General features: G+C 39.1%; 1 protein-coding gene across 10 annotated transcripts in view; it reads left to right on the top strand.

Moving 5' to 3' along the window:
• PTPN13 (protein tyrosine phosphatase non-receptor type 13) overlaps positions 1-12,394 on the top strand; it is a 131,569-nt gene that overhangs the window by 42,155 nt on the left and 77,020 nt on the right. For all 10 annotated transcript variants that reach the window (XR_012628834.1, XM_074867531.1, XM_074867535.1 and 7 more), the window contains 3 exons: positions 1,385-1,450; positions 3,878-4,063; positions 6,778-6,871. Coding sequence is in view for 9 of the 10 variants with exons in the window: in XM_074867531.1 (XP_074723632.1) it covers positions 1,385-1,450; positions 3,878-4,063; positions 6,778-6,871 (346 nt within the window). In the remaining variant the exon portion in view is untranslated. The remainder of the gene's footprint in view (positions 1-1,384; positions 1,451-3,877; positions 4,064-6,777; positions 6,872-12,394) is intronic.

The following is a 12,394-nucleotide window of genomic DNA, read 5'->3' as shown; positions in this document are numbered from 1 at the left end:
ACACGTTGAATTTACGAGAACAATTTTAATAATGTGTTGCTTTTAAGTGTAGTTATTACTTCCTTACCCTGTCACAAAGTTGTGTATTGCTCTTCTGAATACTTAAAAAGGAAACTTTTTTCTGTTTTACAATAGAAGTCTAAAAATACATCATACTCATGTTTTGGGGTTAATTCCTGGCACAGTGCAGTAATGGTGTAAATGTCTTTCAAGCAATCTGAAGTGAAAAGAAAAACATTTGTGTCATCCTTTTCAGAGTCTTTGAGAATATATTATGTTGTCTTGAGTAGGCTAAGTGACTCCTCAGTACAGAGATGAATTCTCTTGTACAACCTTAAGCTAGTTCTAGATGTGTGATTTTTAACAATGCTATGTATTTACTATGGGAAGAAGAAAATTATTTTTATCATTTCATAGGTTCTGTTGGGTCCATTCATTACCTTTGTACACTCAATTTACACTGAAGTTTTTTAAATCTGTATATGAAATATCTGAGTAGGGACAGATCTTGTCAATATATATACCTAGGATGTAAGTAAGATGTTTAGTTAGTGAAGAGGCTGACTTAAGCAAATTGCTTTTAATTTATCACTGTCCCTGTAATTGTTGTTCGTTGCCTGCACAATTATTTGACAAACTTGTTACTTTAAGTAGCACAGATTTTACTAATAACTTGGTAGAAAGAGCCATCACTACTGTATGTTACTTACACAGTCCAGAAAAACTGCTTTTTTTTCCTCACTCACCTGTTTTGTTTTCAGTCACCTACAGGTGTATTTGTGTTCTTAATTCTGCAGTATTTAAAGGTTTTATTCCCTGTCCTGATGGGCTTAATATGTAAAAGAAATAGTAATTTCATTAATTTTGATGTTATTAATTATATGTGTAATGATTAACGTGTTTGTATCAAATACCAAAAATAGATTAAGGTGGCTGCTTTAGACATTGATACTTATGTTCATTCCTTTTTTTCCTTTAATACCAATCTTAGGGATCTCTTAACAGTGGTAGCCCACTGTTTGAGTCCTGCTAAGATCTGCCTTGCCTTCAGACTAAAGTTTTAAGGATCCCTGGACATCATGCAGTCTGAACCCCACACCAGGCTGATCCCATGGATTACATGTGCTTCTGGCTTCAATGTGAGATGAAAGCTTAAAATTGAACAAGAGAAGACAGAGGCACTGATTAGATGCAGTATGTTTCACAGCAGTAGAATTTGCTTCTCTGACTCTCATGACAAAGGAGAACAATTTGAAAGACAACTGAGCTTAAATACCAGGAATATATATAGGCAAAATGATGTGTAGTTGCTCTACTTCAAAGTTCTGCTTTGCATTTCCAGTCCTGTTCAATGAGTTGATGAATGCCTTGTGTCTTATGACAGGTCCATATTTATTCTCTCGGTATGGCACTCTTTTGGGGAGCTGACCATGAAGTTCCTCAAAGTCAGGTAAGTTTAGATTTGGTTTTGTTTAACATTGCAACTTCAGACTTGATGGTGTGACAGAATCTGCATTTGAGTTAACATGGCAGGGTGTCATAATGAGGCACTGAAGAACAGGATTTCTTTCTTGTACTTGGAGCTTTTTCCTGTGGAGTGTGTGAGGGTGGTGGCAGTGGTGTTGCCTTGCAGAAGGTAGGTGCTGATACTACATTTTTGTTAGTTTCCCTGAAGATACATCTGAGCTAGTCTATCCTGTAGTGTCACAGGCTGAAAGACAATAGTTAAAGCTGCTGACAAAGGAGAAAATTACTTGGTTTGGTTTAGGCTTATATGAAAACAAATATTTAAATAACATCCTTGCTTTACTCATAATAAAGCAACTTGTTCTCTGTGCTGCCACAACTTCTCTGAGTCTGGACTTGGCACATACAGATACTTATGTTACACAATGGCCAAGAAATGGTATGAATTGTTTGGAACAATTGGCTTGTCAGTCAATGCAGACACAGCTGCAGACTGCTTAGAGCTGAGTGTTATTGCTCAATGGGGTTATTTCACACACACAGCAGAACTCCCAGACTGTCTTTCCAAAACTGATAGAAGATGTGATTCATCAGCTCCTTCCCCACCTCCAATTAGACTTTTAGAAGTCAGTATCCAAAAGAGTGAAAATAAGAGGAAGTGCATCCGAAAAAGCATTTATTGATGAACTTGCAGTTGCGGGATTTGGCAGAGCATTGTGCAGCTCAAGGAGATAAGCTGTTTCTGTTTCATATTTGGCTTCAGTCCTACTAGTTGGTGTCATGTGTAAGGGTAAGGAAGGAAATTTTGAAAGGCTCTTTGGCAATTTTAGTGTTCAGTTTCTAATATTTTCTTTAACAGGGTGGTAGTTGAGTTCTCAGTTGTACCGATTTGCAAGTAGCTGCCTGAATGCAATAGTGAGAAAATTTGAAGCTATGACTGTTTTAGGGATACTTATTTGTAATGCCTACTGTGACTGTCCTAAAAACCCCAGTATTTTCTTAGACAGCTATCCCCTTTCTTTGCTCTCCTGTCTTGTAGGAGATGAAAGGAACAGTATTCAGCAGTAGTGGGAGAATGGCTTAAGGTAGGTAGAGGTGGGTGTTGAGCAGAAAGTAGGCATGGATTTTAGTCCCCTTTTTCTTTGTTTCTTCTTTTGATTTTAGATTGTAGCAGCAGTTTCACCATAATGCAGTGCGAAGGAGTGCTCTACCTTTTGATAGAACAATATTTTTCCAAAGACAGTGTGGTGAGATATGCCTGGAAAGAAAGGGGGAGCAGAAGTCTAGAATTTAACTTTGGGATGTTCTCGTGCAATGCCTCTACCCTGTGAAGTTAGTGGAGGCAAAAGGACAGTCTGTGTGTGGCATTACTTTTAAAATTTGCATGTGCAGATTTTCCAGTTTTTTTTGTTTTTTGTTTTTTTTCATGTTTGCCTGCCTACGTTGGTTAATGAGCTGCTTCTCTGCTGGGAGTGTGGTTGAAAACAAGAGTGATTTTTACAATTAGTTAGAAATGCTAAACAGATAGATGGGAAAAGCCTACATTAAATAAAACAGAGTGGTCCAGAATACTTTTTTCTTTTAATGGTACAATTTAAGAGTACTAATACAGGGGCGATCGTAATGAAGTGCTCTGTGACACAAAAAACACAACAGTGCTTGTACTTCGTGGGTAACCACCCACTTTGGGAGAATTGCAGATCAGAAAGCTCAAGTGCCTGTGGCATCTGACAACAAGTGTTATCACTGACTATTGCATACCCTGAGGAGTGGTAGTCCACATACAGTGTGTTGGATTAACTGAATGGATAGAGGAGAATTAAATCTAGATTGTTCCTAACCATATGGGTGTTGTCCTGCAACTGTGAAGCTCAGCTTCCTTAACCAGTGACTTTGCTGTTTTATTCCTTACTTGTTGATATTGTTTGATGTCACTGGACTTTGGAAATGCTGACGCAGCTGCTGCAAAATATTGCTGAGGTGAGGAACTGTAGAAAATGAGCATAGCAGACAGAGGGATACAAAATGATTGTAATGAGGATTGAATTTTATACTTGTGACTGGCAGAATGTTCAAAAACAAAGAAAACTTCCTCTGAAACTTTTCGCTAGTCATTAAGCCCTTGAGAAAGGAAAGTGTTGGTATCCTTACCTTACAGATCAGGCAGCTTGTTTGGACGAGATTGTAGTAGAGTAGGAATCAAATCTAAATGCTGAATGCCTGTCCCCTGATCTACAACTGCTATTATTTCACCACCTAGATGGTGACTTTCAAGCTGGCACTCAGATAATGTAGGCAGTAAGTCTTGTGAATAGTTATTTTACTGTGTTGAATGTCTTTTTGTTTCTGTGTGTACCACGAGTCACTATTAAAACTGATTTTTATTCCTCCTGGTTTTGTTTGTCACTAGCCTATCAAACTTGGAGATCATCTCAACAGCATACTCCTCGGCATGTGTGAAGATGTCATTTATGCCCGTGTATCTGTACGGACTGTTCTGGATGCTTGCAGTGCCCACATAAGGAACAGTAACTGTGCCCCTTCGTTTTCATATGTGAAACAGTTGGTCAGACTGGTTCTGGGAAGCCTGTCTGGGGTAAGTCTGAGGAATAATAGAGATGAGCAGGAAGAGAGCAAAGGTGCTAATTCAGAATCACTCTGTGTTCATTCTTCCTCTTGTTTTACTATGTTGCAATTTTGATAAGGGTGGCTTGTTGAAAGGAGAGAATTGCTTCTCTCCCTTTTAACAGTTTGTAAACTTGACAGTTCCTCCTGGGATATGCATTCACAACTGCTGTTTCTGAGGAAGATAATTTTGTGAACTGTTTGTCTTCATTGAAAGAAAAGCAGGGAAAAACAGGAGAACAAAAAAGGTGAACTCTGGGGCGAGCCTTAGACTTGTTGCTACTTGAAATGCTTCAAAAATGATTGCTGTGAATTTTCTTTTTTTAAGTTATGCTTGACTTTTGGAGAGTTACTTATTGACAGGAAGAGGGACTTTTTAGGCAGTGTGCCAATTGTCTTCACTTCTGCTCAGCTCTTGGATAAATGTGGAGGATGTTATTGTCTAATGATGACAAATGTGTTAGACTGTTTTCAGAAGAGAAAGAAACCACATGAACTCATCTTGCAAAGTTACTATTCCTGACAGGCAACTTCTGCCTTCACCTAAACCATTACAACATAACTTCAGAATAGTTAAATAATTTCAAGGCTCCGAGTAGAAAGGAACACCATAAATTGTCAATATTGTTAGATTGTTTTCTGGCCAATACTTGCTTTCCTTGTGTTCTGTTTATAATTATAACAAATGCCAAGCAGTTTATTATTGCTGGAATAATATCCCATGATGGTCCTGAATTTTATCCGGTTTTGTATCATTGATAATATTTTTTTTATCTTATAGGGGTTATGCCAATGTAAAAATTGGTGTCTGAAGAGACAGCACTGTAATTGCATGAAAAATGTTTGGCTTGACAATGCTTCCTTTTTAAAAAAAAAAAACTTTGTTATGATGTAATTGTTACACAGTTTCTTCATAAATCTAATCTGGAAACGTTCGCACGAGGTGAGAGGCCCCTGCATTTGTCTAATATTTGGCAGCAACTGACTCTGACAGGTCTCCAGAAATAGTGCTGAGCCTGAACTCCACAAAGCATTGTCTAGTCTGTGAGGTTATGTCTGTCAGTCTGGTGCTCCTCGCTGTAATGTCTGAAGTCTTGTGTAGTTGCCAAGTGAAGCTAGTCTGTGATTCAATGAAATAAAGGCCTACAAGGCCTTAATCAGTGAAGCTATTAAAATAAAGATCCAAACCTTCAATCGAGCCACGAGCTATAGAAACAGCCACTGTGGAGACTGAATCATTAGTCTCCAAGTTCTTAATGGCCCTTTCTGCTTAGCAAATTTTCTGCTTTTCCTCATCTTGTTCTTGTCAGCAGGCTTTCAGAGGGAGTCTGAGGTTAATGTGACAGACTAATCTAGACCAGCCTGCCAAAGACAGCAGTAGTGGTCCCAAAGCAGGTACTGAAATCCAGTGGAGAGCTGAACCCAGCAAGTGTGTTCCTGTCTCCTATACCACGTTGATAATGAAGGAATGGGACTACTGACAGTTACCCAGTGCTGAAGTTTTGCTGTTCTTCTAGATTTCCTCTGCCAGTAACCTGTTTAACCTAATCCATAACATGTCACTGCATTGGCTTTGCAAGAAGACAAGAACAAAATGACAGAATAGAACTGAGTATTGACAGAACAACGACATAGCTGTGCTGCTGTGTTTTTGTGCACCTTAGCTAAGCATCCCTGCTGTTTTTAATGGTTAGTTCTCCATTGTGTGCTGGAATTTTTACATTAATAAGAAAAGCATATGAAATTGTTTTTTTCAGAACCATAGTACAACCTGCCTCCAATCTTGATTGGCCTTATCAAAGGCTAGAGAGGTCTTAGCTCTATAACTGTTCAATTGGTGGTCTGTGGCGCACAGCTGAGAGGTCCTGTTTGAATGTTTTCACTTTCCATGTTAACATGCTTTATAAAGGGCAATACAGCACAAGACTGGTTCAATTTGTTTAGTCTTAATTGACTTGCATTGTAACTGTTATAGATAGAAGGCTGCTCGATTTCTCCTTCCCGCCTCCCAAGTAAGCCACTGTCCACATTATGCCAATTCCCACCATATCAAAAGATCTCACTAAAGATTATTTGTTGCAGCAAATAAGCTGCTCTCTGAATGATTGTACATGTGAAATAATTTTTTTAGGGAGGTAGTGATTAAAAAGAAAAAAAAGTTGGAAGTTAATGGGAGTACTTAAGCCTGACACACAAAAGGAATGTGCCTGAGGGGCTAAAGAAGAGACTTCTCACAAATGCATGAGATTTTACATGTGTAATAAGTTGTGTGAGGTATCAGCCGAAAACTATGTGGTACGAGACAGTTCTTCCTGTTACACAGAAAACTCATCAGGCCAATCACAAGTTCCAGTCATGTTGCACAATCATGGAACATGGTTTTCGAGTGTTGCTGCCTCTTCAGTTTGCTGTAGGGGTGGAATGTGTTTAAGTTACAAACTTGTGAACTTAATCTACACTTAGTGGGGAAAAAGCAGGGCAAATGTGTGGTAAAAATAATGCACAGATTATTTGGATATGGATAATTCTAGGAGATGTTCTCACTAATGAACCTGTTTTTATGAAAACATTTTGAACTTAACTGTTTAGCACTGACTTATGTTGTGCATTTACATAACGGACACTTGTTTCATACTAATGTGCACTGTTTCAATATCTGACTTTGCATTACTGCCTGTTTTGCAGGTGGATCAACTTTCTTGCAATGGAGATAGAAAACTGCAGCCAGACAGGAGCCAGGCTATTCGGGAGAGGCTGAGGGGGAAAGGACTTCCCACAGGTAAGTGCTTCATTGCAGTAAGGGTTATGGTAATAAATCTGGCTCTGTGGAAGACCTAAGTTTGGGTAGATTTTGCAGCCAAAGAAATTGAATAGTGGAGAACTTGCTGACATTCCCGGAACTCTGATGGTTGAGTGTCTAGTGAAGTGTTGGTGATGGTGACATGAGAATAAAAGTTTCAAGAAATGCATGTCTTTTCCAGTTCAATTCTGATGGTAGGAACATGTTTTAAAGGTTCTTGGGCAAAAGTTTTTGTTTCTGGAGAAGGGGAATCTTCAGCTGAAGGTAGGTCAGCTAGACCTATGGAAGCAGCTTTTCTTAGTTCCCTCTTTCCTGTGGACTCTGCTTTATCTTCATAGCTCGTTGCACACAGCCTCTTTCTCTTCTTCCCAGGCAGCCCTGGACTCTTTTTCCCAGCACACAAAGCTTTCTTCTGCCTCCTCTTTCTTTCTGAAGAGAGGTATTATACGTTCTGTCACAGTTCTGCTGTGTTTTGACAGTGTGAGGTGGACTTGGAGGCCAGGTAGTGTTGTACTTCAGGGAAGTAAGGAAAGAGGAAACTGGGGGGCAGGAAGGAGGCAGACTTTCAGAGGCAGACTGTTGCTTTTGACACTGGAGGAAAAGGGATAAAGTGATGTAAGTCGACAGCTGATGCTGGCCATGACTTCATTAGATGTCCTTGTTTAAGGTCAGTGGCAGCATCAGCTTTGTGTTAGGCTTCTCAGACAAGAGGATGTATTCTTCCAAAAGTCTCATATTTTTCTGGAAGAATTGTGTGGCTGAGTAGGAGCATTTTATAAGGCATCAGCTTGGACCACTCTTAAGTCACTGTGATGCAGGCAGTGAGATGTGATAATCAGATGAGACCATTCCTGCCTTAAGTGTTCGTCTGTAAATAGAGTATCTCAGTTCCAGAATGCATCACCCACAAATACTCAACACCATAGTGTTAGCAGCACATCTGTCTTGCATGATCTCTCTACCTGTTTACCACCGGTAAACTTGGAAAAAGGTTATGTTGCTGATGTACTTGAGTTGCTCCTCTGGTTTTCAGTTTTGTGTCAAGCAACAGTGCAGTGAATTGCAGTAACCAAAATAATCCATGGAGTTGTCAGCGGCAATAGAAACTGAAAAAGTTAGACATGAGTCTGGAAGGCATTGGTGGTCTTCTTTTATTGATTCTTTTGAGGTGAGTCCTTGATTAGGCTGCTTTTATGTCAGTGGTTGCCAACCCTTCCAGTATGGCACTGCGTTTAGGAACAGCATCTGGTACAAGCTGTCTCTTTGTTTTCTGGCACAAATGCACTGTTCTGACTGCTTTCTTAGGGGCTTTGTTTTCTTACTGGCTTTTTTTTTCCTTCTTCTTTTCCATAATATTTGTGTAGCGATAGGAGGATCTGTAGGAATACAGGGTTTGGGACTGGATCAATCTAGTTGACTGGAGTTGTAAGCCATGTAATGCCTTTCTCTTCTGAATTTAAGCTCTTAAACTCTTTCTTTTCCTGGTTCCCACCAATTTTAGAAGAGTTGCACCAGAACCTTCCTGTTCTGATTGTTAAATTGTTAGTTTTTTCTTTAAACCCTTTCTTCCCAATTTCCAGTGTTGTCATATTCACAGTTCCTTTGCACTTTGTTCTATTGCCCAGTACTAACCTAGTCCATATTCCTCATGTTTGGTTTGTTGTTTTTTTCTTTAGAACTTTATTTGAGCACACTACCATTTGGCTACTACATCAAGCTTTGTCATTGCCATACCCTCTTTCCATCATCTATTCTGCTTTTTATTCCATGATCATCATAAACTGTATGTTTTGATAACACTCAGAATATTTAAGTTTTGGAAACATAGCAAGGTTGTCTTTAAACTCTGTTCTCACTGCATTAGCAACCCTGATTATTTTTTTCTCTGTTGTTTCTAGGGTTTTTTTTTTTCACTAATACAACTGAACAGTCTTTTGCTGGTTTGCTTTGCATTTTTTTAGAAAATCCTTAACTTCTTTTAAATGTTTGTGTGGTTTGAGGGGGTTTTTTTTTGTTCATTTATTTTCCTACCCACAACTTTGTTTAAGCTTTTTAGCAGATTTCCTTCCCCCCCTGCCCTGAAGTAATGTTTGTCCCCAAAGTCTTAAGCATAACTTAACAATAAAGCTTTTGTTTTCAGTTCTACTAAATTTTGGAAACTGATGTAGTAGCTCCAGCCAGTATCTCTGTGTCTTTCTGGCTCAGTACTAGGCTGAATAACATCCCTGTAGTGTCTGAAACTCTCTGAGGACTATGTCTTTAACTTAAGATATAGACTAGATGATCTAATTGCTGTGTTTCTACTGTATCCTCTGACTTGAAAAAAAAATGTCATGGCTAGAACATTCTTTCCTCTTATTCTTGCTTTTTTTGAATTTCTTAGTATGTATGACTGCTGCTGAGATGGTTGAGAGTGCTGCTTTTTATTTTAATTACCAAAAAGTTCAGTTAAGATGCAGTGTGTGAATCTCTGAAGGGCTGTGGAGCTGAATGTTCGTCTTGCTGCTGTGTGCTCCTTTGCCTTCTGGCTCTGTGTAGGATTTCCAGGGTGCCAAGCAGAACTGGTTCCCTGCAGTGTGTGGGCTTGTGAAATCACTGGGTTGGGGAAGAACAGCTAGAGTTAAGGGTCCTCCAAGACTGAGGAGTCCACTTGTCTCAGCTACTATTGACCAGTAAATTCAACACAGAGTTTTAAATTACCTCAGTCAAAATCACTTTTTGAAAGGTTACTCTTTTTAGGGAATATCACATTGTCTGAAGACATCTAATTCAACATCATCTTAACTCGAATAATATTTGTGAAATAAGCGAACTTGATAACACTGAGACTATGAAGTTGGCTGAATAGTCCTCATCCTCTAACCCTTATTTCTCTGAAGTTGATTGAAAGTGCATGCATGCGTAGTGTTACGGACAATGTGTGGCACCACAGGGAACGAATGTTTGTGTATCACTGTTCCAGTGCAAACATTCTTTTGTCTGCATCACTCCAAGTCTCGTCCCGAAAGTACAAATTATTAGTGAGATGCTCTTAAATCCTTGATTTTTGTCAGGATTAACTGTCAACCAGCAAAAATTAGTTCAGTTACTGTGTGGGTTTCATGATATTTTGGTATTACACTTCTTTCTTCCTCCTATCCCTAAAGTAGAAAATCTTTTTCATGTTTTCTGTTATATTAGTCTTTATTTTCAGAAAAGAAGATAAATTGAAGTCAATCATTCCTTTATTTTTTTTATGTTCTGCCTGTTCTTGTCTCTTATATCAGAAATAGTGTGGCCAGCAGGACTAGGGAAGGGATCGTCCCCCTGTACTCAGGACTAGTGAGGCCGCACCTTGAATGCTGGATTCAGTTTTGGGCTCCTCACTACAAGAGGTGCTGGAATGCATTCAGAGAAGGGCAACAAAGCTGGTGAAGGGTCTAGAGAACAAGTCCTGTGGGTAGCAGCTGAGGGGACTGGGGTTGTTTTAGTCTGGGGAAAAGAATGCAGAGGGGAGACCTTATCATGCTCTACAACTACCTGAAAGGAGGGTGCAGAGAGGTGGGTGTCAGTCTCCCAAGTAACAAGTGATAGGACAAGAGGAAATAGCCTCAAGTTGCACCAGAGGAGGTTTAGATGGATATTAGGAAAAATTTCTTCACTGAAAGGTTTGTCAAGCTTTGGAACAGGCTGCCCAGGGAAGTGGTTGAGTCACCATCTCTGGAGGTATTTAAAAGACGTGTGGATGTGGTGCTTGGGGACATGGTTTAGTGGTGGGCTTGGCAGTGTTAAGGTTAATGGTTGGACCCAATGTTAAAGGTCTTTTCCAACCTAAACAATTCTATGATTCCTGCTTCCACTCAACCTGTTTCAGTTTCTCTGTATCGCATTCATTACCTGTGGAACTCTCATTATTTTTCTCCTTTTCCCTAGAGGGTTTACAACCCTCTTAGCTTCCCCAAAACCTTTCTCAATTATACTTCTGCTACCCCCAAAACCTTTCCCAGTTCTACTTCTGCCATCAGTCCCATTTCCTGGTATGTCTTAATAGCACCATCTTACTACTCTGTATTTTGATCTTAGATACATTCCTTGATCTCCACTTCACTGCAACCTCAGGGAATATAGAGTATCAGTAACACACAAACCAGCACAAAACAAAAACCCCCGCATAACCAAACCAGCTCTAGCTGTTTTCAGTTCCACTTGGCATGTATACTGAGTTATGTATGTGAAAGTTAGTGAGGACTCGGTGAAATGGGTATGTGATATTAATGAGAGACATCTCACATTTGATTCAGGGCAATCTAATGCTTGGTTATTTGTTTTTCTGTAATGGTATGCTGGTTTGCTTGTGCAAATTCTGTTGATAACACAGATCAGCTGCCCTGGGGCCATGGCTTTTAGATTTCTGGAAAAGTGAGCTATGGAATGTAGTACTAATTATACTGATGATAATCTCATAGATTGAAGAGCCACAAGTAGAAGGCCAGAGGAGGGTTTAAGAAAAATAGTAATGGTAAAAGGAAAAAAAAAAAAAAAGAAACAATAAACCAACTCAGAAAAGTGTAGAGTCCTTTTTTCTTCTGATGACACTGAACTATTCTGCCGCTCTGTGTAATTGAAATATACACCTCTTATTCTAGTTGCAAAACAGCAAACACTTAGAAAGGTAGAAAGCTACCAGGCAGCATTATGATTCTGAGCAAACTGTCTTTCTAATAAGTTAGAAGTTACGTCAGTTATCTTTTATCTAAATGTTGGGGTTTAGCTTCCTCCAAGAAGACATTCTGGGCCCAGTTTAGCACTGGGACGGTTGCGGGGGGGCGGGGCACACATAAGGACAGGTCTAATTTACTAGTCATTTTACCAGCCTATTTAAGGAGGTAAACACGGTGAGCAGAAGTCTTTCCTGGAGAGGACAGAAGACTTGTCTGATACTCACTGAGGTGAAGTTCTGTTGAGTCACTGTGAAAATCTTTAAAGAGAATTTTCAATGAAGAGAGTAGCTGTCATATTGAGAAAAAAACAGCATAGAGCTAAGGCATCTATTATGAACTCAAGAGTATCAGAATGTTACTATGAGTGTCTAACTTAAGATAGCTAATAAATCATGCTAAGTTCATGAATATAGAGATGGTTCGGCAAGAGAGATGTACTCCTAGTTGGAGAGCAGCCAACTAATACCTCATATATTTGCAATCTTTCAAAAATGCTAAGATTTTTGTTTTAAGTCTTTGAAAGTCATTAATGTTAGGATCAGTTTTCCATACTGTGGTCATCCAAAATTATAATTGCCAGGGCTTTATTGTTGGCTTAGAAGAAATGTTTTGAAATATTTTTCTACTTCACATGTTTAAATAGCATATTTTGATCTACTTACACACCAAGATTGGATATTTTCAGCTCTTCATTTCTGTCTTTGTCTTGAAGATCATTATTAAATTAATAAATAGCTTCATGTTAGTATTCTCCCCAATTAAATTTAATTTTTGTCACTTTTATGGCTTCACTCTCTCTGTG

This window comes from Strix uralensis, chromosome 4 (assembly GCF_047716275.1).
Source record: "Strix uralensis isolate ZFMK-TIS-50842 chromosome 4, bStrUra1, whole genome shotgun sequence".
NCBI lineage: Eukaryota > Metazoa > Chordata > Aves > Strigiformes > Strigidae > Strix > Strix uralensis.
This window is presented reverse-complemented; position numbering and strand designations above follow the sequence as displayed.